General features: G+C 44.0%; 3 protein-coding genes across 4 annotated transcripts in view; 1 reads left to right on the top strand and 2 right to left on the bottom strand.

The window, feature by feature from the left end:
* The window catches only part of atad3 (ATPase family AAA domain containing 3), a 46,897-nt gene extending 46,628 nt beyond the window's left edge, over positions 1 to 269 (bottom strand). The window contains exon 1 of the mRNA XM_067970497.1: positions 10 to 269. Coding sequence (XP_067826598.1) covers positions 10 to 217 — 208 coding nt within the window. The 5' untranslated portion in view covers positions 218 to 269. The remainder of the gene's footprint in view (positions 1 to 9) is intronic.
* A 192-nt stretch (positions 270 to 461) lies between these two features.
* On the top strand, positions 462 to 17,899 carry LOC137301082 (uncharacterized). The gene is made up of 5 exons (XM_067970496.1): positions 462 to 549; positions 4,250 to 4,383; positions 5,543 to 6,461; positions 12,174 to 12,347; positions 13,509 to 17,899. The coding sequence occupies exons 1-5, from the start codon at positions 494 to 496 to the stop codon at positions 13,672 to 13,674; spliced, it is 1,449 nt and encodes a 482-aa protein (XP_067826597.1). The 5' UTR covers positions 462 to 493; the 3' UTR covers positions 13,675 to 17,899.
* vwa1 (von Willebrand factor A domain containing 1) overlaps positions 16,154 to 25,358 on the bottom strand; it is a 40,607-nt gene continuing 31,402 nt past the window's right edge. For both annotated transcript variants that reach the window (XM_067970495.1, XM_067970494.1), the window contains exon 6: positions 16,154 to 23,727. Coding sequence is in view for 1 of the 2 variants with exons in the window: in XM_067970494.1 (XP_067826595.1) it covers positions 23,663 to 23,727 (65 nt within the window). In the remaining variant the exon portion in view is untranslated. The remainder of the gene's footprint in view (positions 23,728 to 25,358) is intronic.

Genomic DNA, 25,358 nt, shown 5'->3' with positions numbered 1-25,358 from the left:
CCCACTCACGGGATGAGTCCAAGTCTCGGGCAGCCTTGGCCGCGCGCTCCAGGCCGGTCGGGTCGAAGTTGCTCCATTTGTCCTTAGGCCGATCGCGGTCGGACCCATCGCCCCCAGCTCCGCCAGGAGGTGAAGCTGCAGGAGGCGGTATCGGCGGCAGAGCCGGATCGCCAGGGCCCGGCTGGCTCCCCTTGTTTAAGCCGAAGATCCAGGACATGGCGGCGCCTCCACACGCGCCCGGTGACCTCTAACACTATGGCGCGTGCGCCACCCCTGACCCCGCTCCTCATTCGCCAAATACGCCGGTCAGGCAAAGCGCCGATTGGCTCCGATAATCGCTGCTCCCATTGGTCAGAACGCCGGGCCTATACGAAATGTCGATTGGTTGTAACGTCCGGAGGCTGCGATCTGATTGGTCATCAGGTGGAGGTTAGAGGTCATCTGGGGCTGGGTGGGTGACGGCGGTTCGGGGCCGGTTCCTGCACCGGTGGCCATGGCCCTCAGCGGGGATCCAGTGTTCGTCCTGCACGGGGTCCGGAGTCCTCTGAGGTATGAGTTCGCGCCCTCGGCTCACGGCGGTCACGGTGACCAAGCAAAGAATGGCTGCGATCGGGTCAGCGCTGTGCCTGAAAGTGAGGGCCGTTGCTGGGGGGTTGCTAGGGCCGTTGCTGGGGCGGTTGCTATGGACGCCGTGGCGACTGCGTGCTGTTGCAGGGCAGCGATGCAACCATTTAAATTTAGAATATCCGTGACAGTGGGGATTATTCCAGTTTATTATTCCTTCTTTATGTTGTCTTTCATGGATAGTCTCATTACAAACCTCTCAAACCTTTATAAAACACTGGTTAGGCCTCAGCTTATGTTCAATTCTGGGCACCACACTTTAGGAAGGCCTTTAGAGAGGGTGCTGAAGAGATTTACCAGAATGGTACCAGGGATGAGGGACTTCAGTTATATGGCGAGACTGGACGAGCTGGGATTGTTCTCCTTAGGACAGAAAAGGTTAAGGGGAGATTTGATAGAGGTGTTCAAAATCATGAATTGTTTTGATTAGTAAATAAGGAGAAACTTTCCAGTGGCAGAAGGGTCGATAACCAGAGGACACAGATTTAAGGTGATCGGCAAAAGAGCCAGAGGCAACATGTGGAAACATTTTTTTACGCAGCAAGTTGTTACGATCTGGGACGCACTGCCTGAAAGGGTGGTGGAAGCAGATTCAATAATAACTTTCAAAAGGGAATTGGATATTTTAAGGGGAAAACATTACAGGGCTATGGGGAAAGGGCAGGGGAGTGGGATTAATTGAATAGCTCTTTCAAAGATCACGATGGGCCGAATGGCCTCCTGTGCTGTGTCATTCTATGCTACTGACTGACCTGTTGTGTATTTCCAGCGAATCTTGTTCTCATTTCCGACTTGCTATTGGAGACAGAGGCAGCCACTTGTGCTCAACTGGCTATCCTAAACATCCCCAGCTATTGTTAGTAATCTCATAGTAAGGGATCCTCTGGGAAAGAGTGATCATAACATGATAGAACTTCACATTGAGTTCGAGAATGACGTACTTAAGTCCGAAACTAGAGACTTAAACTTAAACAAGACCAATTACATAGGTATGAGGGGCGAGTTGGCTAATGTTGATTGGGAAATTAGATTAAAAGATATGATGGTAGATAAGCAATGGTGAACATTTAAAGAAATATTTCATAATTCTCAACAAATATACATTCCATTGAGGAATAAAAACTCCATGGGAAAAATGATTCATCCGTGGCAAACTAAAGAAGTTAAGGATAGTATTAGATTAAAAGAAGAGGCTTATAATGTTGCTAAGAAGAGTAGTAAGCCTGAGGATTGGAAGAGTTTTAGAAACCTGCAAAGGATGACCAAAAAATTGATAAAGAGGGAGAAAATAGAATATGAGAGTGAAGAAATATAAAAACAGATTGTAAGAGCTTCTACATGAATGTAAAAAGGAAGAGAGTAGCAAAAGTAAAGCCCTTAGAGGCTATGACAGGAGAAATTATAATGGGGAATAAGGAAATGGCAAAGATGTTAAACAAATATTTTGTATCTGTCTTCACAGTAAAGGACACAAAAAACATACCAGAAATAGTGGAGAACCATGGGTCTAACAAGAGTGAAGAACTTAAAAAGTAATTAATATTAGTTAACAAAAAGTACTGGAGAAATTAATGGGACTAAAAGCCGACAAATCCCCTGAACCTGATGCCTACATTCTAGGGTTCTAAAAGAGGTGGCTGCAGAGATAGTGGATGCATTGGTTGTGATCTTGCAAAATTTCCTAGATTCTAGAACAGTCCCAGTGGATTGGAAGGTAGCAAATGTAACACTGCTATTCAAGAAAGGATGGAGAGAGAAAACAGGGAACTACAGGCCAGTTAGCCTGACATCAGTAGTCAGGAAAATGCTGGAATCCATTATTAAGGATGTAGTAAAGGGGCACTTAGAAATTCATAATATGATTAAGTAGAGTCAACATGGTTTTATGAAAAGGAAAGAGTGTTTGACAAATCTACTGGAGCTTTTTGAGGATGTAACTAGCAGGGTAGATGAGGGGGAACCAGTGGGTGTAGTATATTTGGATTTTCAAAAGGCATTCGATAAGGTGCCACACAAAAGATTGTTACCCAAGATAAGGGTTCATGGGGTTGGGGTAATACATTAGCACGGATAGAGGAATGGTTAACGGACAGAAAACAGAGAGTAGGAATAAACGGGTCATTTTCAGGTTCGCAGACTGTAACTAGTGGGGTGCCGCAAGGATCAGTGCTTGGGCCTCAGCTATTCACAATCTATATTAATGACTTCGATGAAAGGACCGAGTGTAGTGTATCCAAGTTTGCTGACAATACAAGCTAGGTGGGAAAGTAAGCTGTGAGGAGGACACAAAGCAAAGGGATATAGATGTTATAAACTGGATAGCCAGTGGTGAAGGATGGAATACTAGAGCCTGGTCTTCAGTTGCTTCCAAACCTTTATTCACAGAGCTCCACATTACCCACACCACACCCTCGATCAGCTCTCTTATAAATGGATACAAGAGAGTTCCCAATTGATATGCACCACCTGAATACAATTAACACTAATTGATATAAATCACATGGATACAATTAACAATAGACAGGTTAAGTGAGTGGGCAAAAAGGTGGAAGAGGGAGTATAATGTGGGGAAATGTGAGGTTATTCACTTTGGTAGGAAGAATAGAAAAACAGAATATTTCTTAAATGGTGAGAAAGTATTAAATGTTGGTGTTCAGAGAGATTTGGGTGTCCTTGTACACAAAATGCTGAAAGTTAACATTCAGGTACAGCAAGCAATTAGGAAGGCAAATGGTGTGTTGGCCTTTATTGCAAGGGGGTTGGAGTACAAGAGTAAGGAAGTCTTGCTGCAATGTACAAGGCTTTGGTGAGACCACACCTGGAGTACTGTGTACAGTTTTGGTCTCCTTACCTAACGAAAGATATACTTGCCTTGGAGGTGGTGCAACGAAGGTTCACTAGATTGATTTCTGGGATGAGAGGGTTGTCTTATGAGGAGAGATTGAGTAGAATGGGTCTACACTCTCTGGAGTTTAGAAGAATGAGAGGTGATCTCATCGAAACACATAAGATTCTTAGAGGGCTTGACAGAGTTGATGCTGAGAGGCTATTTACTCTGGCTGGAGACTGTAGAACTAGGGGGCATAGTCTCAGGTTAAGGGGTCGCCCATTTATCACTGAGATGATGAGGAATTTCTTCACTCAGACGGTTGTGAATCTTTGGAATTCCCTACCCCAGAGGGCTGTGGATGCTTAGTCGTTGAGTATATTCAAGGCTGAGATCGATAGATTTTTGGACTCTCAGGGAATCAAGGGATATGGGAATCGGGCGGGAAAGTGGAGTTGAGGTAGAAGATCAGCCATGATCTTACTGAATGGGGGAGCAGGCTCAAGGGACCGTATGGCCTACTCCTGCTCCTATTTCTTATGTTCTTAAAACGAGGTTCCATTTACCTGAGGCGGACAAGTTTGAATTGCACAGAACTGGACAGTAGAATAGACTGCACTAGAAATTCGCCTAGTGCAGGTTGATTTAGATTTGGCTGAGTCTTTGGAGTCCAATCCTACTTCATGAAAGGTGCTACAGGGGTAAACGGACTGGTTTGTCAGCCTAGAACAATGATGACTTCAGGGCTTTGTTTTGTATATCAAAATTGGTGGTGGATATATTTGTTTTATTTTACAGGAAGAAACCACATGATTATCTCACAAACTCCCAAAGGACATTCACCACACACCCGCAAGTATCAAGGGACCTATCAGCAGACTGGAGACTCCGTAGTAACTCAGCAAAGACTTCCATGGATGATAAACTAAAGGGTATGATGTTGCAGTGTAAGAATTTAAGCTCAAACTTAGACATCAGTGTCTTACATGATATTGGACCAGGCCTTAAGAATGCCAGCAATCTGAACAGTGATTGTTTTGGGTTGACAAAATAGCATGTGTGCTGCTAGTGGAGAGGGAACAGAAATAAAGGGAGAAGCGGGCACAAAGTGAACCACAAGAAAGCTTCACTGTAGCGACCTTGCATATCAGTGGCCTTCTAGCCAAATCTACGTTACCGGATATTTTGCACCGGTGCACACAATGTTCCTACCAGCTCAGAAGCTAAGTTCTGAAGCACCAACTGCATCTGGTCACAGGAGAGATAGTATTCACTCTTTCTGCTACCTCCATCTTAGCTGATCTCAGGCCACGGTCCTGAAAGGACCACCCTTCCCTTCAGAGCCTCAAGCAGCAGGACCTCCAAAGCTGCAATCTGGAAGGGTGCCTTTCTTCATCCTGGTCCAGCTGCAGACAGTTCTACTCCTCAGTATCACTACAACTTTGAAATGATCAGAGTTGCTGGCACCAAGTAATGCGCCGTTTGCTTCACACACTGTACTTCATGACCACTGCAATATTATTGCAAAGGAGCTGACTTCACATTATAGCATGAGGTCAGCTCAAAGTGCTACAGGTGCACACTGCACCGAAAGAGCAGCTCCCCTGCTGCCACAGCACTGGACAGCATTATCGGCTGCTGTTGTTAATACTGCATTTTGTGACGATTCGGTAAAATAACCCAACAATTGAAGCTGGTTTGAAGATTGAGGCCCAATTGTTCAGGTGTATTCTGCAACATTAACATTGCAAAGCACTGCATGACGGAACTTTTGTAAAGCATCGAGTGATGGAGCTGTCACGTAACACTGAGTGAAGGTGCTGCTACTCAGCTACCAATGAGTAGTCATAGAAATTTCAGTACAGTGTGAAGCCATTTATCCTACGCACATCAGAGGTACCTGCTCTATTTCAATTTCTCTGCTCTTTCCCTGTACTCTTTTAAATATTTTTCTTCAAGAGTTTATATAATTCCCTTTAAATGTCATATGTGTTGGAACCATCATATTTGAAAGCGAACCAAATAATTTTCATTTGATTTTTGTGATGTTCAATTTGTGTTATTTACCTATTATCTCTATCTTTTAATTAGAGATGCCTTTGTCTGGCAACAGGAAGGACAGTCCCAGCATTGATGAGTTGGAACAAAGTTTAAGTGAATTGAAGGTGCAGGTGAAGGGCCTGGCTGCGAGTCTGAGCCCTGAATTATTGTCAGAGTACAAGAGGATGGGAGAGTCAGAGAGCATCTTCAGATCCAACAGCAAAAATGACGACTGGCCAGTCCTGACCAATGGGACGTTTCCTGAGGAGGATGTAGGTGGGCAAGCAGAAAACCCTGATGAGTCGGAGTGGTTTGTGAGGCCGAAGCATTTAGTGCAGTCGCTGGGCAGCTATCCAGCGCTTGAAGATCTTGGTGTTCCTGTTCACTCCATGTTGCCAGTTGATCGAGTGGTGGGCCTCACAGGGAGTGAACTCTCCAGCAAAAACTACAGAACTTCCACCATCTCACCTGTAGACATTGCCTATAGAGAAAGCCTTCCGGTTAGGATGGGTGCACCGCATATAATTGGAGTCAGGGCTCTTCTTCCTCCTCAGATTCCTGTCCGACCTCAATCCCCTGAAAGAACCAGATCATCATTCCTCAGAGGCCAATCTCAGAATCTCAGACGCTCCAGAAGCATCCGGTCACGTTCTCTGTCCCCAGCTTCTAAAAGAAGTCGTTGGCAGCAGTCCCGCTCCCAGTCTCCTAAACCCGTGTGGAGACCAAGTTCCACTAAAGTAAATGCATGTGGCCGGGCCCCTCCTCCCATTAACAGGCAGAGGTCAGGGGATAAGAAGGTGACCTCCAACAGACCGTCCAGATCATATTCCTATAGACCAGGAGCGCTCAACTCAAGCTCCCAACCTGCGCCCAGTCAGAGCCTGGATGAGAGCCTGAGTTCCTTGTGGACTCCATACAGTTTAGCAGCCCCGGCCGTGGCCTCTCTTTCTGCTCAGGAAATCAGTGAAAGGTAGTCTTCCTCCCCCAGCCTTTACCATACTGCTGCAAACAAAGTTTTAGAAATTGCACATCATTTCTGTGATAGCTAACAGCAGGCAGAAGCTGATGGTAAACCAACAAACAACCAAAAGCCCACAGTCCCAGCTCTGACTATCCGCAGTGACAGTCGGGATCTCTTGGCATGGTATTTGACTTTTGGAGGGAAATTACATCTGAGTCCAATCCTGTAGTCACCCAACATCATCTGGAGGCGACGTCAAAGGTGGTGGTGTGGCCCTGATCACCAAATCACACCTTGGTGTCTCCCTCATTACTAAATCACACTTTGGTGTCTCCCTCTTTTTCTCTGGTACCTTCTCCTCCTTCAAGCACCCCACCTTGTTCAATCCCTCTCACCTATGCTTTAAAATCCTCAGTGTCTACCCCCACCCTCAAACCCCACTCCGAGTTTCTCATTGAGATATCATCTCTCCTTTCCTTCCTCAGCCTTTGCACAAAATAACTCCTCCTTCATCTCCGCTCCCCTTGCCCCCTATGCTGAATTCAGTGCCCTCATGTTCTCAAACTTCTCCCTCCATATAAAATCTTCAACTCATGTTCAAGGCCACCCCCTCAACCTTGCCATCTTCAACTACTTGCTTATATCCCTCACCACCCACGTCCCCCTACCATCTTCCAACCCTACTTCCTTCTGCATCTGATCCTGGAAAAAAACTCTCCCCCAAGTCACTTCCAACTGCACTTTCAAACTCCGAACTGCCTAGCCTTTGGTCCTCCATTTGCCACAATACTTCTGCAGCTATTGATTTGCTCAGCCACTCCCTTACCTCCACCTTTGATTTCCTTGTCCCCAGGAAAACTTTTACTCTCTTGCATCCTGGGCATTCCCCTGGTATTGCCCCCATCTTTTCGCCCTCAAGTCCAAGGGGCGCAGACTGGAGCATATTTGGCGCAGAATCGGTTTAGCCTTCCATCGGCAGGACCACATCAAGAGGTATTGGGCCTCATCTGCTCTGCAAAAACCACCCACTACTCCAGGATAATCCTGGAGAGCAAAGATAACCCCCAGATTCCGTTCTCCACTACCAATCCCTGTCCCCTTCCCCCTCCACCTTCACTTCCAACAAGTGCGAGGAGCTCATTGACTGCTTTGTCATTAAGATTGAAACCATCTGTTCAGCTGCCTCTGCTGCTTCCCACCCTTTCCCTTGCCCACCAAGCCAAACCTCCCACTAGGTTCCCCCTGCCCTCTCTGAGTTCATCTTGTCTGAAACCCACCTGTTACTTCTTTGATCCCATTCCCACCAAACTGCTAATGCAACTTCCTTTCCTGGCCCCCATGCTAGTTGACATTGTAAATTATACCCTCTCCTTGGGTTCTGTCCCCCTCCTTTCAAAACCGCCATTATCAGAACCCTTCTCAAAAAAAAAACCATCTTCAACCCATCTGTCCTTGCAAATTATTGCCCCCTCTCAAACCTTTTGTTCCTCTCCCAAGTCCTTGAATGTGTTGTCAGCTTCCAAATCCGTGTCCGTCTTTTCTGCAACTCCAAGTTTGAATCTCTCCAATCAGGTTTTCACCCTTCCACAGGATCAAGACGGCCCCAACCAAAGTCACAAATGACGTCCTCTGTGACAGTGACCATAGTGCATTATCCCTCCTCACCCTCCTTAACCTCCCTATAGCCTTTCACACGGTCAACCTCCAACACCTCTCTTGTCCAATTCAGTGAGACTGTCATTCCGTGGTTCCACTCTTGCCTATCTGATCGTAGTCACAGCATTTCCAGCCAGGGCTTCTCTTCCTGCCCTTGCCCCCTCCTCTTTCTCATCTACATGATTCTCCTTGGCAACATCATCCACAGATATAGGGTCAACTTCCATAGGTATGCTGGTGATACCCAGCTCTACCTCTCCACCACCTCTGTTGATCCCTCCACTCCTTCGTATTGTCAGATTGTTTGTCTGACATCCAGTTAAAAATTGGGAAGACTGAAGCAATCATCTTCGGCCCCTGCCTCGAACTCCTTACCCTCTCCATCATAAAGACCGCGTACAACCACCTCTATAAAATCACCCGGCTGTGCCTTCACTTCAGCCCATCTGCTGCTGAAACCTTCATCCATGCGTTTGTCACCTCCAGACTCAGCTATTTCAATGCTCTCCTGGCCTTGCCATCCTCCACTCTCCATAAACCAGCACATCCAAAACTCTGCTGCCTGTATCCTATCCCGCACCAAATCCCACTCACCCATCAGCCCAGTCCTCGATGACCGGAATTCGCTCCTGGTCCCCAACGCTTCAAATTTAAAATTTTCATCCTCGTGTTTAAATCCCTTCATGGCCTCGCCCCAGCCTATCTCTGGAACCCCACCTATTTGTAGCATCCCATCAATTGTCCTAACTCTCTGTAATTCTGATTCTGGCCTTTTGTACATCCCCCCACCCTTTGCCCCACCTTTGGCGGCCAAGCTTTCAGCCACCTATGCCCCATGCTCTGGAATTCCTTTCCTAAATCTTTCTGCCTCTCTATCTCCTTTAAGATCCTCCTTAAAATACCCACCTCTTTGACCAAGAATTTGGTCACCCCTCTTAATATCTCCTTTTTTGGCTCGGCATCCTTTTTCTTCTGATTTGCCTCTGTGAAGTGCCTTGATACATTTTTCTATATTAGTGCAATATAAAAGTACTAATATTTCATTGACATTAACCCATATGCACATTCCAGCAAGGATCACCACATAATGATAAGTAGTTGGATCCTAGCTGATTCACCCCCACTCCCATAGGCCAGCGGCACTGAGGCTAATTTTAACACCTCGACTATTGCCCTAACTGATATCAGCTGATTTAGCACAGATTGGGGGTTAAACTCACAATCTTTTCTAGTCTGTGCCAGTTAGAAGGTTACAGCACGGAAGGAGGCCATTCGGCCCATCGAGGTTAGATAAGTCAGAGGGTGATGGTCGAAGGTTGTTTTTGTGACTGGAAGCCTGTGGCCAGTGGGGTACCACAGGGATCGGTGCTGGGTCCCTTGCTGTTTGTGGTCTACATTAATGACTTGGATATGAATGTAAAAGGTATGATCAGTAAGTTCGCTGATGATACAAAAATTGGTAGGGTGGTAAATAGCGAGGAGGATAGCCTCAGTCTGCAGGACGATATAGATGGGTTGGTCAGATGGGCGGAACAGTGGCAAATGGAATTTAACCCGGAAAAGTGCAAGGTGATGCACTTTGGAGGGACTAACAAGGCAAGGGAATACACAATGAATGGGAGGACCCTAGGCAAGACAGAGGGTCAGAGGGATCTTGGTGTGCAAGTTCACAGATCCCTGAAGGCAGCGGAACAGGTAGATAAGGTGGTAAAGAAGGCATATGGGATACTTGCCTTTACTAGCCGAGGCATAGAATATAAGAGCAAGGAGGTTATGATGGAGCTGTATAAAACACTGGTTAGGCCACAGCTGGAGTACTGTGTGCAGTTCTGGTCGCCACACTACAGGAAGGATGTGATCGCTTTGGAGAGGGTGCAGAGGAGATTCACCAGGATGTTACCAGGGCTGGAGCGCTTCAGCTATGAAGAGAGACTGGGAAGATTGGGTTTGTTTTCCTTGGAGCAGAGGAGGCTGAGGGGGGACATGATTGAGGTGTACAAAATTATGAGGGGCACAGATAGGATGGATACTAAGGAGCTTTTTCCCTTCGTTGAGGGTACTATAACAAGGGGACATAGATTCAAGGTAAAAGGCGGGAGGTTTAGAGGGGATTTGAGAAAGAACTTTTTCACCCAGAGGGTGGTTGGAGTCTGGAACTCACTGCCTGAAAGGGTTGTGGAGGCAGGAACCCTCACAACATTCAAGAAGCATTTGGATGAGCACTTGAAATGCCATAGCATACAAGGCTACGGACCAAATGCTGGAATATGGGATTAGAGTAGACAGGGCTGATGGCCGGCGCGGACACGATGGGCCGAAGGGCCTCTATCCGTGCTGTATTAACTCTATGACTCTAAGTTCTCAATGGCTTTAACTCACCAAGCATCATAGAGCCACCTGTGTTTACAATGAAGCACTGTTGAAGTATTCGAGATCCTTAAGCGTATTCATTAGTTGAACCTTGAGAAGCTGTTTACCGGGGACAATGGGATGAAGCTCAGAAGAGGGAAAGTGACTGGACAGATCAGATATAGCTACTTCATACAGAACATAGGAACATAGGAACAGGAGTAGGCCATTCAGCCCCTCGTGTCTGCTCCGCCATTTGATAAGATCATGGCTGATCTGTGATCTAACTCCATATACCTGTCTTTGGCCCATATCCCTTAATACCTTTGATTGCCAAAAAGCTATCTATCTCAGATTTAAATTTAGCAATTGAGCTAGTATCAATTGCCGTTTGCGGAAGAGAGTTCCAAACTTCTAGCACCCTTTGTGTGTAGAAATGTTTTCTAATCTCGCTCCTGAAAGGTCTGGCTCTAATTTTTAGACTGTGTCCCCTACTCCTAGAATCCCCAACCAGCGGAAATAGTTTCTCTCTATCCACCCTATCTGTTCCCCTTAATATCTTATAAACTTCAATCAGATCACCCCTTAACCTTCGAAACTCCAGAGAATACAACCCCAATTTGTGTAATCTCTCCTCGTAACTTAACCCTTGAAGTCTGGGTATCATTCTAGTAAACCTACGCTGCACTCCCTCCAAGGCCAGTATGTCCTTCCGAAGGTGCAGTGGCCCAGAACTGCTCACAGTACTCCAGGTGCAGTCTAACCAGGGTTTTGTATAGCTGCAGCATAACTAGGGAGGTGATTGAGGCTGATAACATCTGTGTAGTTAAGAAACAGTTGCTCAAGTGTTAGATGAGAAAATCAATTGGGGGATATAGACAGTGAGCTGTGTATTATGTTCATGAGCCCTGCGTTGGCCAGAAGGACCAAAATGGTCTTTTTCGGTCCTGGACAGTATTATGTTTGATCTGACAGTTGATGTTGCTTCAGCCTCCACACATGAAGCTCCATCTCGCATGACCTGTAGTGTCCTGTACAGTGCCCGTGTCCTATTCAGTAACTTTGCTGCCTCCTCCAGTCAACAACCGATTGTTGGTTCAGAACACAGACTGTATGTATGAGTACAGTCTACGCATGGGCGGTGGAAAGAACCCTTGCCCACACTAACGCCAACTCTTAAAGAAACAGTGACCCAAGTTATTATCCTCCATTTCACAGTTTAGTGTTAATTTCCATTTGGAGGCTAAACTACATGCAAAAAATGAGGAACTCCATCTGTAGCATGTAATCTAATACTTAAAGTGTTCTAATCTCTGCTACTTTTCCATCATGTTATATTTTAATTTAAATCTTAAAAAAAACCAAAATTGTGCAATCTGCAGTAAATCTTAATGTAAATTGTCAAAATAAAATTTGAAAATGACAGATCAGCTGTACTGAATGGTTTTAGTTAAACTTGTGATATCATCAAGAGTGAAGTGCTGTGACAATGTTTAACAAGGACGGCTTGAAATAAATGGACAAATGGGCAGATTTTGCGCAGAGTGAAACATTTACATGGATTTACATTTCAAGAGATTATGCTCAGTAGGGTCAAATCTATGAGAGAAACTAAGAATATTCAGTGAATCCAGGACATAGTACCTGCTGAGGAAAGAAATGTTTTGTGACAGAAACGCTGTGTGTTAGCTGTTTGCTTTATCTACTCTCCTGTAGTTTCCTGCAGTCACTGGCAGAGGGCGATGTCAGACAATCATTGGTGGAAATGTCTCCATACCAACAAGAACTATCTTATCTGAGGCTGCAGCGCCTCCGTGTCGAGGAAGAGTTACTCTTGGAGCTGAAACGGCAACAGGAACTGGAGAGAATCCGGGGCCCACAGCCTAAATGGTAAGAGAGGAGTGTGACAGATGTGAAGCAGTTCTGTCGTGCTTTGGTCTGATAGCGGACCCTTTAAATTAGGTACAATACAGGAGAGCTGTAAAAGGACAACTGCTGCCTGACGTGAAGGTCTCTCGCTTATGGAGGACTGGATAGTAGCTTGAAAGTACTGACTGTTTACCCAAATAACAAGGCTGGTGAAGACACTGTTGAAGGTTTGCCTAGTAAAGTGATCCAAGATACGGGAGCAAAAAACTGGAAGGGTAGAAAAGACCCAAAAGGGTAACAAGGCATTCATCACCCAGGGGGACACTGCAGCACCCAGGCAACACTATCCTACCTAGGCCACACTGGAGCACTTACTGAATACAGAATATAAACGGCATGATTGACTGCTGACAGTAATCTCCTTGAGGGGTTCAAGTGAACCAGAAGAACAAAGCACAGTTAATTTGCAACCATCACCAAAAGCCAAGGATGTGTGAATGTGTATATATATAATTTATATTTTATACTGTATTATTAATCACAGGTACCTGTATCTGGCTACAGTCTGTTATAAATCACCAGCGTCTGGGTCTGATTGCAGTCTGTTATAAATCAGATTGCCAGGACAAATTACAGTCTGTTATAAATCACAGATTTCTAGGATTGATTACAATCTGTTATCAATCACCCAGTATCTGAGTCTGGTTACAGTCTGTTATAAATCACAATTATCTGGGTGTGATTACAATTTGAAAGGAACATTATTATGGTTGTGTTGCAATTAGACGGTTTTCTGTCACTCATGCTAACGAAATTGTGGCGCACTAAATTGAACGCAACAAAACCGAAGTCAGCTGCCATTTTCTTTTGAGGTCATTAAATTCTATATACAAAGATGTTATTAATAAAAAGGGAGACAATTTAGCAGTGTAATTTAATCTGAGGTTCAGACAACAGTTATAAATTACTTCAGCTTTGCTGTCATGATTTATGACTGTATCTGAAGCTGTCATTCAGATTTCTGAAGTGCAATCTCCCAGGAATTCAGTGTGTATTTTATAATTGAGATGGGTTAAGTTGGTCTCTTGTAGCCATTGCAGATCTGTAACGTTCTTGGTTCATTGTTCTGGGATCAATTTGTTTTTGGTGAGTTGTGACTGGGTTGATTTTGCATCTTTTCAGGTATGAAATGAAAGGGTCTCGCTTCCATTATGAAGCTCACAAGAACAATGAACTACTCCGAAACAGCAAGGACTGGCAGTCTGTGTTTAGCTATCGAGAGGACCTGCTCGCTGCATCTAAGGAATTCACACAAAATGGCTGCCACAGAAACGCAGACTCTGCGTGATATTCAACAGTGATCGTTCTCCTGGTTCGGCTAACATTCAGTCATCCAGGCATTGATACAAAATGGCTTAAGAGTGCATCAGTGTGAAAGTGGCAAAATTACTCTGCAGTCAGGTTTCAATCAGACACCAGAGCACAATGATCCAAAATGGTGAGAGATTTCCACCAGGAATGAGGTCTCACTCTGGGTGGAATATAATCCCAGTTGGAGTGAAGTAGGTTTAAGGAGTATGCAAATAAAAACAGAAAATTCTGGAAATACTCCAAATCAGGCAGCATCTGCGGAGAAAGAAATTGAGTTAACATTTCAGGTCGATGACCTTTCATCAGATGCTGCCTGACTTGCTGAGTATTTCCAGCATTTTCTGCTTTTATTTCAGATTTCCAGCATCCGCAGTATTTTGCTTTTAAGGAGTACGCAGGTGTTCCCTCACTCCAGGGTGAAGCCGGGTTTAAGAAGTGCTCAGGTGGTTTGTTAGATTCCTGGGCATTTTGTGAATTTCCTGCTTTCCAGTTACATTAAAAAAAAGCACTGATGGGGTGGAGCTGTGCACTTGCACATCAGCAATCTGCAGGCAGGCAGACTACGAGTCATAGCTATGTGCAACCTGCAGCTGCGTCTCGTGCTGTAGTATAGAACTGCACCATCAAATGACAGGGAAGTTTTAATGTAAAGAATATGAATGATTTCCTGAAACTGCTCTGCTGGAGAGGAGAAGTTTGCTGTCTGATCCTGATTCATTTTGTCCCAAGATAGATTTTTCCAAACGGGGAAGAAGGCGAAACACTTGAACCCATCAACCATTGCAGTTTTATGTGAAGATGCAACATTGATCAATAGGTTTGCAGGAAACATTCCGACTCTTTGTCAGGAGGTGAACGTGTTTGTAAAACTTGTCCTTTTTTTAGTTGTTAATTTGCTGCAGTTGTTTGTGGGTGTGACATATGTAATATCACAGGATATATACAGATGGCGAAGGCCATTTGGCCCATCTTAGCTCCCCCATCACAGCATCCAACTGTTTCATCAATGATTTCAGGGTTTTTGCCTCCACTACCCTACCCAAGTGTTGATCACTCTTTGTTCCTGACATCAGTTCTGAATTTGCCTTCCACTAGTTTGAACCTGCACCTTGTTGTGCTACTGTCACAACTTAGTGTTCCAGGTTTAACCTTTTTTTTTTGCACCGTTTATTATAGACTGTTTTAAGGTCACCTCTCAGTTACCTCCTTTCAAGGATGAAAGGCCCAAGTTTCCCCAGACTTTCCTCATAACTCAGTTTGTCTGATGCTATGGATGAGCCTCGTGGCTCTGCACCGCTTCCAGTGCTTGAATGTCTCCCTGGTATCTTGGTGGCCAGATATGGTTCATTATGACTTCCTCCAACCTGTACTCTCCTGTTTTGCTCACAATTTAGCATTCTGTTTGTTTTGTTGATTGCTGCTTCACAGTGATTGCACATGTTAAGCGGCAGGTCCATTAATACAACTGGATTTTTTTCAACTTCATCCTTCACCACCTCTCGTGGAGTACTTATGCCGCTCATCATAGGGCTTTCTATAATCTACTTGGGATGTCACTTCTTCAAGAAGATAAAATAGGTTAGTTAGGCAAAATCATCCCCTTCTGTATCTGTTGGCTGCTATTTACTAGATCATTATCAAACAGACAATCCTCACATTCACTCCTGACAATGTGTATTTATTTTATTCAGTTTTGATGTGATGCTATTATGTCTGTAGTTGTCTGGGTTTGTTTTGTCACACCTTTTGAAAATAGGCGCCATGTTCACCTGTTTCCAATCGAGTGGGATCTCTCCAGAGTTCATCAACTCTCTGCTACTGATGATAAACATTTCATAAATCTCCTCCCTTGTCTCTTGCCTGAGAGTGTGCTACAAGACTGTAACTGAACCAGGCACTTCAAATATCAGAGCCCGAGTGTGAAGTATTTAAATATAATGACTATTTTCTGTGCACCAATTTTGGCTGTAGTGTGAGGGTTATTGGGTGCAGTGACTTGTGCAGTTTGTGCAGAAATAAATTATCTAAATTATCTAATTCATCAAAATAAGTTTTATTGAACAGATGATCAAAACAAATTGTGTTAGAGATAACTGGATCCTTCCTAGTTTTAAACGTAATCCTGAACTTTAATTGATCCTGTAACTATTTGTAATGTTAATTTTACATGTTACTATGATTAAGGGTGGGCAGTGTGTCGATATCATTGATTGAGGTCTATGTGTCAATCATTGGGAGGCAGTGTGCTGATTATCGTTGATGGGGTACATCAATGTTAATATAATTTATAAGGGGCAGTGTGTTGATATAATTAATGGTGGCCGATGTTTTATTATAATTAATTAGGGGGCAATGTGATAAATTTAGGGGCAGTGTGTGATCTAATTAATGAAGGGACAGTGTGTGATACATGTAGGGGTCAGTGTGCGATTTAGTTAACGGCCCAGTGTGTTAGGGAGTGCAAGGATGATTTTTCTGAGGATGAAAGGAAATGAGATATCATGTGATTAGTACAGAGCTGTTACTGAGGGTATTTTCCTTGCAATGGTTTTTACTGTGTTGTATTTTCTGAAATAAGTGACCTGATGAACAATGGCCCATAATTTCCTCAGAACAGCTCCCGCTCTGCTGCTGTAACTTTGTCAGAAGTGCGGCGGAAATCCCGTTTTACAGCATCAAAGAGGAAATTCCAGGCCAATATTTTTTTATACACTAGCAGATCTCCCATGGTGTTGCTCGTTGTGAGATCAGAGGATACATTCTATCTGTTACCTGTCTCATGCAGTAGGCCAGGTGGGAAGGGAAGAGGGGCTGGAGATCACAGAGAGCAGACAAGTGCAGGAGGCAGAAGTCATGCAACAAAAAAGGGGAAGAAGGTGCCCAAATTTTTGAATGGCTGTTAAGGCCAAAGAAAAGAGGAAAGGGAAGTGAAATGGATATGGGGGACAAAAATTAATAGATGAAAGGAGAGGATGGACGAGAAGGAAAGACTTTGGGGGACCCTGTACAGGGGCACAAAGAGATGGGAAAGGAAGCAGTTTATTCATTTTATATTTTGGTCTGTAGCAGCAAACATAATTAATTTAGAGATTTTATGTTTTAAAATAAAATATCTCAAGGATCGTTAGAGTGAGGAAAGACGGGCAGGGATTGCAACAAAATTCAATGTTAAAAGTAAGAAAGTGGTGTATTAAAAGTAATTGAAGCAGGCATTACTGTGGCAGAATTACCCATTGATTCGGTGACTGACGACATGTTAGGATTACCAATTCAAGATTATCTGTATAAAAAAAATTATACACCAGAATTTCATCTGTCAGTGTATATATACTACATTTAAATAAAGTGATTTTGTATGCAGTAAACTTCACAATGGACCAGTGATAAATTGCAATACATGGTGTTTCAGTAAATATAAGGGCTTGAATTAATGCCCAAGACCTTTCATTGTGACATCACTGAATGTTTAATGTGTGATTTTGTAGATTTGCAGCTCTAAGCGGGGGCACTATCTGCCGTAGAGGGTTGGCTTTGTCTCAATAACATAAAGACAGCATTTGTTCAGCAAGTTCCTCAGCCACAGAGACCAGAAAGGTCTCAGGTTTGGTTCCTGGTCTGTACTGAGTTAACTGATTTCAAACAAAACCAAGTAGAGGTGCTCTAATTGGCCTCAGTGCGCTGGATTAGGACGGGATAATTGGCCAGGGTTTGGGCTTGGTGTGATGCTCCTCCACATTTGAGGAGCCTGTCAAATTGCACAAGATAGGGTATGCAAATCAAAATGTAGTTTACCAAGTGGAAAAAGCATCAAAATTGACTTCAAACTTTGATTTATTCAAATGTCAGAGTCCATTAAAAACTTTCACAATGGTTGGGTTTACTGAGATGGGGGAAGGGTTGGGTTTTGGAGATTGAGGTTTTCTGCACAGTATGCATTAGACTAGGGATCGTGCAGAGAATGCATTCATTCAATCCACACGTACAAACAGAATTACCTGTCATCTTCCAAGGTCGGGAGGGGGAAATCACTAAGGGACATTGATCTTTTAACGGCTTTGAGCTAAATGTGTGCATCTTGATCAGATTACATTCCCAGCACTTTCTGCAGTATTTTGGCACATGTGTATGTGCCATTTTATTCTCTGGGGCTTGATTGTTCCCACTATTTGCAATGTAAAAGTTAGCCTCATACCCATTAGTTGGTTATAAATGTTGATTTGTGTACAGTTTCAGCTTCTCTTCAATTTAATCCCCTTCTAATCAAGCAAAATAAAGCAATCAAAGTTTCTAAATATGACATTTTGCTTACAGTAGCTAAAACAAATCAGGTATTGCATCCTAGTGAAGGATAATGAAGCCTTCTTGATGGATAATTTGAAGATGATTCATACTTAGCAGAAAAGAACATTAATGGGAGGCATTAAACCATATTTCAAAAGTGACCATAGAACACATTCAGCATTGTTGCACATTAATGTGGAAATGTGTTGTTTATCTTACTCAGATCTGCACCTTAATGATTCACTTATTTGGTATTTTGGTTAATGTGCGCTAACCTATTAAAGGTGAGTTTGAAGAATGTGGACTTACTGCAAGCGATACATAACTGCCAGTAGTAACACACCACCATGCATGCAATACAGAACCTTCTGGATGATTCATTGACCCACAAGCTGCACATAACTACCAATTAAATCAAGACTATTAGCATTTATACTGAACAGCAGAGAGATAGTGAGGACTGATAGTAACAAGTCTTATGCTGTGTGCAGGAATCTTTTTGATGAAAGTGGCTTCGCTTTCGATGGTGAATTGAAAAGAAGGACCTTACAATGGCAGCAGCAATTCCAAAACAGATTTTTTGCTAAAAATTTATTTCACAAATAATGGCTCCTTATGAATGAACATCTAGTTGACAAATTAGCCACTGTTAATATGGAGAGGAAGGATATGTGTGGATGATGAAGTTACAAGTGATAATTTATTAGAGAAATTAAAATAAAATATTGAGACACTTTAGCTGAGCAGTCCTGAAGGAGTCTCAAGGCTAAACATGTGACCTGGGGGCTCCCTCTGACAATGTTCAAGATGTAAGGAATATACTTTTCTAGCTTCTCTATGTTCTCTAATTAACCCGAGAACTGTATTGTGCTTCTAGGGAAGCACCAACACCGGCTGATTTGTCGGGTCAGGTCATCACCACATTTCCTAAAGGGCTTTTTTTTTTCAACAGGGACATCGAGAAACTCCAGGTTAGTGAAAGAGAACACACAGCTTTCAAAATACATAGAAGCTGCAGCCCAATAGATGGTGCATCATTTCTTTGCCAATACCATTCAATTCATATTTTAATTTGATACAAGATATGGGTTACGCACAATGAATGATTGTGCGTAGAAACCAAATATATAAACAGCTAAATTTACACAAGAGTTGTACAAGGATAACGTGGTTACTGAACAAACTGGTAAAGTGAAACTATCATGTTAGCATTTCCTATTTCAAAAAGTATGCAACATCTGACAAAAATTCCATGCAATTTGCATTTTTTTTTCCCCCAGAAGCATCCATGTAATGCCTTGCTTCATATTTGGTAGAATACAAGATCTGACATTTTGTCATGGTTCCTTACCATGTATCATTCTATGATTCTATAAAAATTTTGAAGGCCTATGGGGAAAGTACAGGGGAGTGGGACTAATTGGATAGCTCTTTCAAAGAGCTGGAACAGGCACAATGGGCTGAATGACCTCCTTAAGTACTGTGTCCTTATGATGGAGTCTATTATAAAAGATGTGATAACAGAACACTTGGAGGGCATTAATTTTTTTTATTCGTTCATGGGATGTGGGTGTCGCTGGCGAGGCCGGCATTTATTGCCCATCCCTAATTGCCCTTAAGGTGGTGGTGAGCCGCCTTCTTGAACCGCTGCAGTCCGTGTGGTGACGGTTCTCCCACAGTGCTGTTAGGAAGGGAGTTCCAGGATTTTGACCCAGCGGCGATGAAGGAACAGCGATATATTTCCAAGTCGGGATGGCGTGTGACTTGGAGGGGAACGTGCAGGTGGTGTTGTTCCCATGTGCCTGCTGTCGAAGAAGCCTTGGCGAGTTGCTGCAGTGCATCCTGTGGATGGTACACACTGCAGCCACTGTGCGCCGGTGGTGAAGGGAGTGAATGTTTAGGGTGGTGGATGGGGTGCCAATCAAGCGGGCTGCTTTGTTCTGGATGGTGTCGAGCTTCTTGAGTGTTGTTGGAGCTGCACTCATCCAAGCAAGTGGAGAGCATTCCATCACACTCCTGACTTGTGCCTTGTAGATGGTGGAAAGGCTTTGGGGAGTTAGGAGGTGAGTGACTCGCCGCAGAATACCCAGCCTCTGACCTGCTCTTGTAGCCACAGTATTTATATGGCTGGTCCAGTTAAGTTTCTGGTCAATGATGACCCCCAGGATGTTGATGGTGGGGGATTCGGCAATGGTAATGCCGTTGAATGTCAAGGGGAGGTGGTTAGACTCTCTCTTGTTGGAGATTGTCATTGCCTGGCACTTATCTGGCGCGAATGTTACTTGCCACTTATGAGCCCAAGCCTGGATGTTGTCCAGGTCTTGCTGCATGCGGGCTCGGACTGCTTCATTATTTGAGGAGTTGTGAATGGAACTGAACACTGTGCAATCATCAGCGAGCATCCCCATTTCTGACCTTATGATGGAGGGAAGGTCATTGATGAAGCAGCTGAAGATGGTTGGGCCTAGGACACTACCCTGAGGAACTCCTGCAGCAATGCCCTGGGGCTGAGATGATTGGCCTCCAACAACCACTACCATCTTCCTTTGTGCTAGGTATGACTCCAGCCACTGGAGAGTTTTCCCCCTGATTCCCATTGACTTCAATTTTACTAGGGCTCCTTGGTGCCACACTTGGTCAAATGCTGCCTTACTGTCAAGAGCAGTCACTCTCACCTCACCTCTGGAATTCAGCTCTTTTGTCCATGTTTGGACCAAGGCTGTAATGAGGTCTGGATCCGAGTGGTCCTGGCGGAACCCAAACTGAGCATCGGTGAGCAGGTTATTGGTGAGTTAGTGCCGCTTGATAGCACTGTCGACGACACCTTCCATCACTTTGCTGATGATTGAGAGTAGACTGATGGGGCGGTAATTGGCCGGATTGGATTTGTCCTGCTTTTTGTGGACAGGACATACCTGAGCAATTAATGGGATTGGACAAAGTCAGCATGGGTTTACGAAAGGGAAATCATGCTTAACAAATCTACTGGAGTTTTTTGAGGATGTAACTAGTAGAATAGATGGGGTAGAACCAGTGGATGTGGTGTATTTGGATTTTCAGAAGGCTTTTGATAAGGTTCCACACAAGAGGTTAGTGTGCAAAATTAAAGCAGATGGGATTGGGGGAAATATACTGGCATGGATTGAGAATTGGTTGACAGACAGGAAACAGAGAGTAGGAATAAACGGGTCTTTTTCCGGGCGACAGGCAGTGACTAGTGGGGTACTGCAGGGATCAGTGCTTGGGCCGCAGCTATTCACAATATATATCAATGATTTGGATGAGGGAACTAAATGTAACATTTCCAAGTTTGCAGACGACACAAAGCCGGGGTGGAATGTGAGCTGTGAGGAGGATGCAAAGAGGCTCCAATGTGATTTAGACAAGTTGGGTGAGTGGGCAAGAACATGGCAGATGCAGTATAACGTGGATAAATGTGAGGTTATCCACTTTGGTTGTAAAAACAGAAAGGCAGATTATTATCTGAATGGTGATTGATTGGGAAAAGGGGAGGTGCAACGAGACCTGGGTGTCCTTGTACACCAGTCGCTGAAAGCGAGCATTCAGGTGCAGCAAGTAGTTAGGAAGGCGAATGGTATGTTGGCCTTCATTGCAAGAGGATTTGAGTACAGGAGCAGGGATGTCTTACTGCAGTTGTACAGGGCCTTTGTGAGACCACATCTGGAGTATTGTGTGCAGTTTTGGTCTCCTTATCTGAGGAAGGATGTCCTTGCCATGGAGGGAGTGCAACGAAGGTTTACCAGACTGATTCCTGGGATGGCAGGACTGACATATGAGGAGAGATTGGGTCGACTAGGCCTATATTCACTAGAGTTTAGAAGAATGAGAGGTGATCTCATCGAAACATACAAAATTCTAACAGGACTATACAGACTAGATGCAGGGAGGATGTTTCTGATGGCTGGGGAGTCCAGAACCAGGGGTCACAGTCTCAGGATACGGGGTATGCCATTTAGAACTGAGATGAGGAGAAATTTCTTCTCTCAGAGGGTGGTGAACCTGTGGAATTCTCTACCACAGTGGAGGCCAAGTCATTAGATGTATTCAAGAAGGAGATAGGTATATTTCTTAATGCTAAAGGGATCAAGGGATAAGGGGAAAAAGCGGAACGGGGTACTGAGTTAGACGATCAGCCATGATCATTTTGAATGGCGGAGCAGGCCCAAAGGGCCGAATGGCCTACTTTTGCTCCTATTTTCTATGTTTCTGTGTATCATTCTATGATTCTACCATATGTTCACACACACATACTTTCCAGGAGGAGTCACTGGGATGACGATCAGAAGCAGGAATCCTGGTTGATTTTTCCCCTCCTTGAGGAGCACTGAGGGCAATTGGAGCTCCCACATGCCCATCCTGCCTGAGATTAGCTGGGGATTAAACCTGGGACCTTCTGTCTGACTCAATACCACACTGGACAGCACCTTTACCCATTGAGCTATCAAGCACATTCACCCCCTTTGAAATCAGTGGAAGCTCATTACCTATAGAGGAGACTTTCTTAATTTCAAAACATTTTTTAAAAAAAGTAAAAGTGCTTTGAACTGCTGCTGATGTGAAGCTGCCTCTTGGGAGGTTTCTCAGAACACAACTCTGCAGCAGCAGAGCTATATTCTACTTTTGGCATTGATACTCCAAAAATCTCGCAACAACATTGGTGCCAAAGGTGCAATACAGCAGCTGCCTCTGAGCTGTATAAGAAAGGTGTGGTATTTTGGAAGTGTCGCAATTACATGGATCGCAGTCCTGGCTCGACTTGACTATTCCAATGCTATCCTGGCCGTCCTCCCATCTTCCACCCTCCATAAATTTGAGTTAATCCAAAACTCTGCTGCTCGTACCCTAACTCGTACCAAGTCCTGTTCACCCATCACCCCTCAGCTCGCTGACCTACATTAGCTTCCGGTCCAGGAACGCCTCGATTTTAAAAATCTCATCCTTGCTTTAAAATCCCTCCATGGCCTTGCCCCTCCCTATCTCAGCAATCTCCTCCAGCCCTACAACCCTCCGAGGTCTCTATGCTCCTCCAATTCTGCCTCTTGCGCATCCCCAATTTTAATCGCTGTACCGTTGGCGGCCGTGCCTTCAGCTGCCTAGGCTCTAAGCTCTGGAATTCCCTCCCTAAACCTCTCTACCTCTCTCTCCTCCTTTAAGATGCTCCTTAAAACCTAGCTCTGTGACCAAGCTTTCGGTCACCTGTCCTAATATCTCCTCATTTGGCTCGGTGTCAAATTTTGTTTGATAACGCTCTTGTGAAGCACCTTGGGACATTTTACTACGTTAAAGGTGCTATATAAATGCAAATTGTTGTTGTCCTATAAGAATCTGAAAACGAGCAGAGAATTATCCAGGCATCTTTCCAATTAACCAAATTCTCACCAAACTCTACAAACTGAGCACTGTCCAAGATCATCAGACTTAAAAAAGGGAAGGTTCTGGTGTGCCAGGAACCTGGAATCACAGTACACTGAGTTATTGGGAATTTACATATTTCAGTTGCTGTCAATACTGACACGAGGTGACCATCCCCTAACTGGACATCATTAAACTCTGCAGGTAAATTGCAGAGAAGTTTTTTATTAATACTAGCTAATGTTTCTGGTTTTGGTGAGTCCTCCTGTTGCTTTACAGCTTCCACTGTCTTTAAGATTTATTCATCTCTTTTACCAGCACCGGTGATCTTGAATGCAGAATGATTTGGTAGATTGTGTTTCAAGTGACAAAGAATCTGAAAAAGGAAAGTAGGCAAGATTTAGGAAGGGCTTTGGCTTGTTAATGTCTCGATACTTTTTGTAAGAACATGAAACGTTAGGATGAGCAATGCCATTCAGCTTCAAATCCCACCCTCTAGTATCCAAACTCATCCATTGATGCTCATTCCTCTAATACCCAAATATCAAAACCTGTCCCTCTTGTATCCCAAGTTACCAATCAATGCTCATTCCTCCAGTACCATAACTCACCTATCACAGCCTGTCGCTCTAGTACCCTAATTCACCCATTGATGCTCATTCCTCTAGTACCATAACTCACCTATCATAGCCCATTTTCTAATACCCTAATTCACCCATCAAAGCTGGTTCCTGTATTATCCTAGTTTTCCCATCAAAGCCCATCCCTCTAATGCCCTTCTAGTACCTTAACTCACCTATTGATGCCAGTCCCTATGTACCCTAACTAACCCATCAATGTCTGTCCCTCTAATGCCCTGATTTATCCATCAATGCTTGTGCCTCTAATACCCTAACTCAGCTACCAAAGGTAATCCCTCTATAACCCTAACCTATCCCTCTAATACCCCAACTCATTTATTAATAATACCTGTCTCTCTAATACTCTAACTGATCCTTCAATAACCATCCCCCTAGTACCGTAACTCAGCCATTACAATGTCCAGCTACATTTTGAATGCCCCTAGTATTTATGCTCCTGCTGCCCCTACATTTCAATTCTGTACTTTGCAAGTGGTCAAACAGTAAATTGCAGCAGTGGCTGAGCAGACAACACCAGCTGGTCCTGAACTGTGCCAACTCAAACACCAGCTATATCACCTATGCCACCTGGTTCCCTTTAGGTGAATCATTCTGACTATCTGCTGTGGAACCTAGCTCTTAAAGATGTTAAGATGTTGCAAGCAGCTGTGGTGCTTTTATCCAACTGTTACTATTGGGCTGCAATTAAACTGACACCTTCACATGCAAACAAAGCACTTGTGAATGTTCATCATTGCAATGGTGGCAGTGTGGCCAGGAGTCAGCTCGAAATCTGATTCCTGCGCATACTGGTGTGAGAGGCTTTGAGTAAGGGTGTCTACAGCCAGAGCACTGCCTGTACTAATAGCCATGATGTGGAGATGCCGGTGATGGACTGGGGTTGACAATTGTAAACAATTTTACAACACCAAGTTATAGTCCAGCAATTTTATTTTAAATTCACAAGCTTTCGGAGGCTTCCTCCTTCCTCAGGTGAACGTTGTTGGTTATTTCCAACAACGTTCACCTGAGGAAGGAGGAAGCCTCCGAAAACTTGTGAATTTAAAATAAAATTGCTGGACTATAACTTGGTGTTGTAAAATTGTTTACAATTGTACTAATAGCAGAGGAGCTGATATCACAGCTGAAGAGGGGGTGGGTTGTTGCAGTTGGAAGATGACTGATGAGGGAAGGACAAGCTGTGTTTCATTCTCCATGTACAACACATGGGATGTACAATTAATCAACCCGAGGTCATAGTGAGGTGGGAAATTGAACTAACGCCAGTTAAGACGACCCTTAGTGAGACAAAGGACAGTGCTCTGTATGTTATTTCACAATTATTGTATGTTATTGCAATACATTTCAATTGCATGTATTCAACACA

The sequence above is a fragment of the Heptranchias perlo genome, chromosome 32 (assembly GCF_035084215.1).
Source record: "Heptranchias perlo isolate sHepPer1 chromosome 32, sHepPer1.hap1, whole genome shotgun sequence".
NCBI classification, from domain to species: domain Eukaryota; kingdom Metazoa; phylum Chordata; class Chondrichthyes; order Hexanchiformes; family Hexanchidae; genus Heptranchias; species Heptranchias perlo.
Note: the sequence above shows the minus strand (reverse complement) of the source record. Positions and strands in the feature narration are given on the sequence as shown.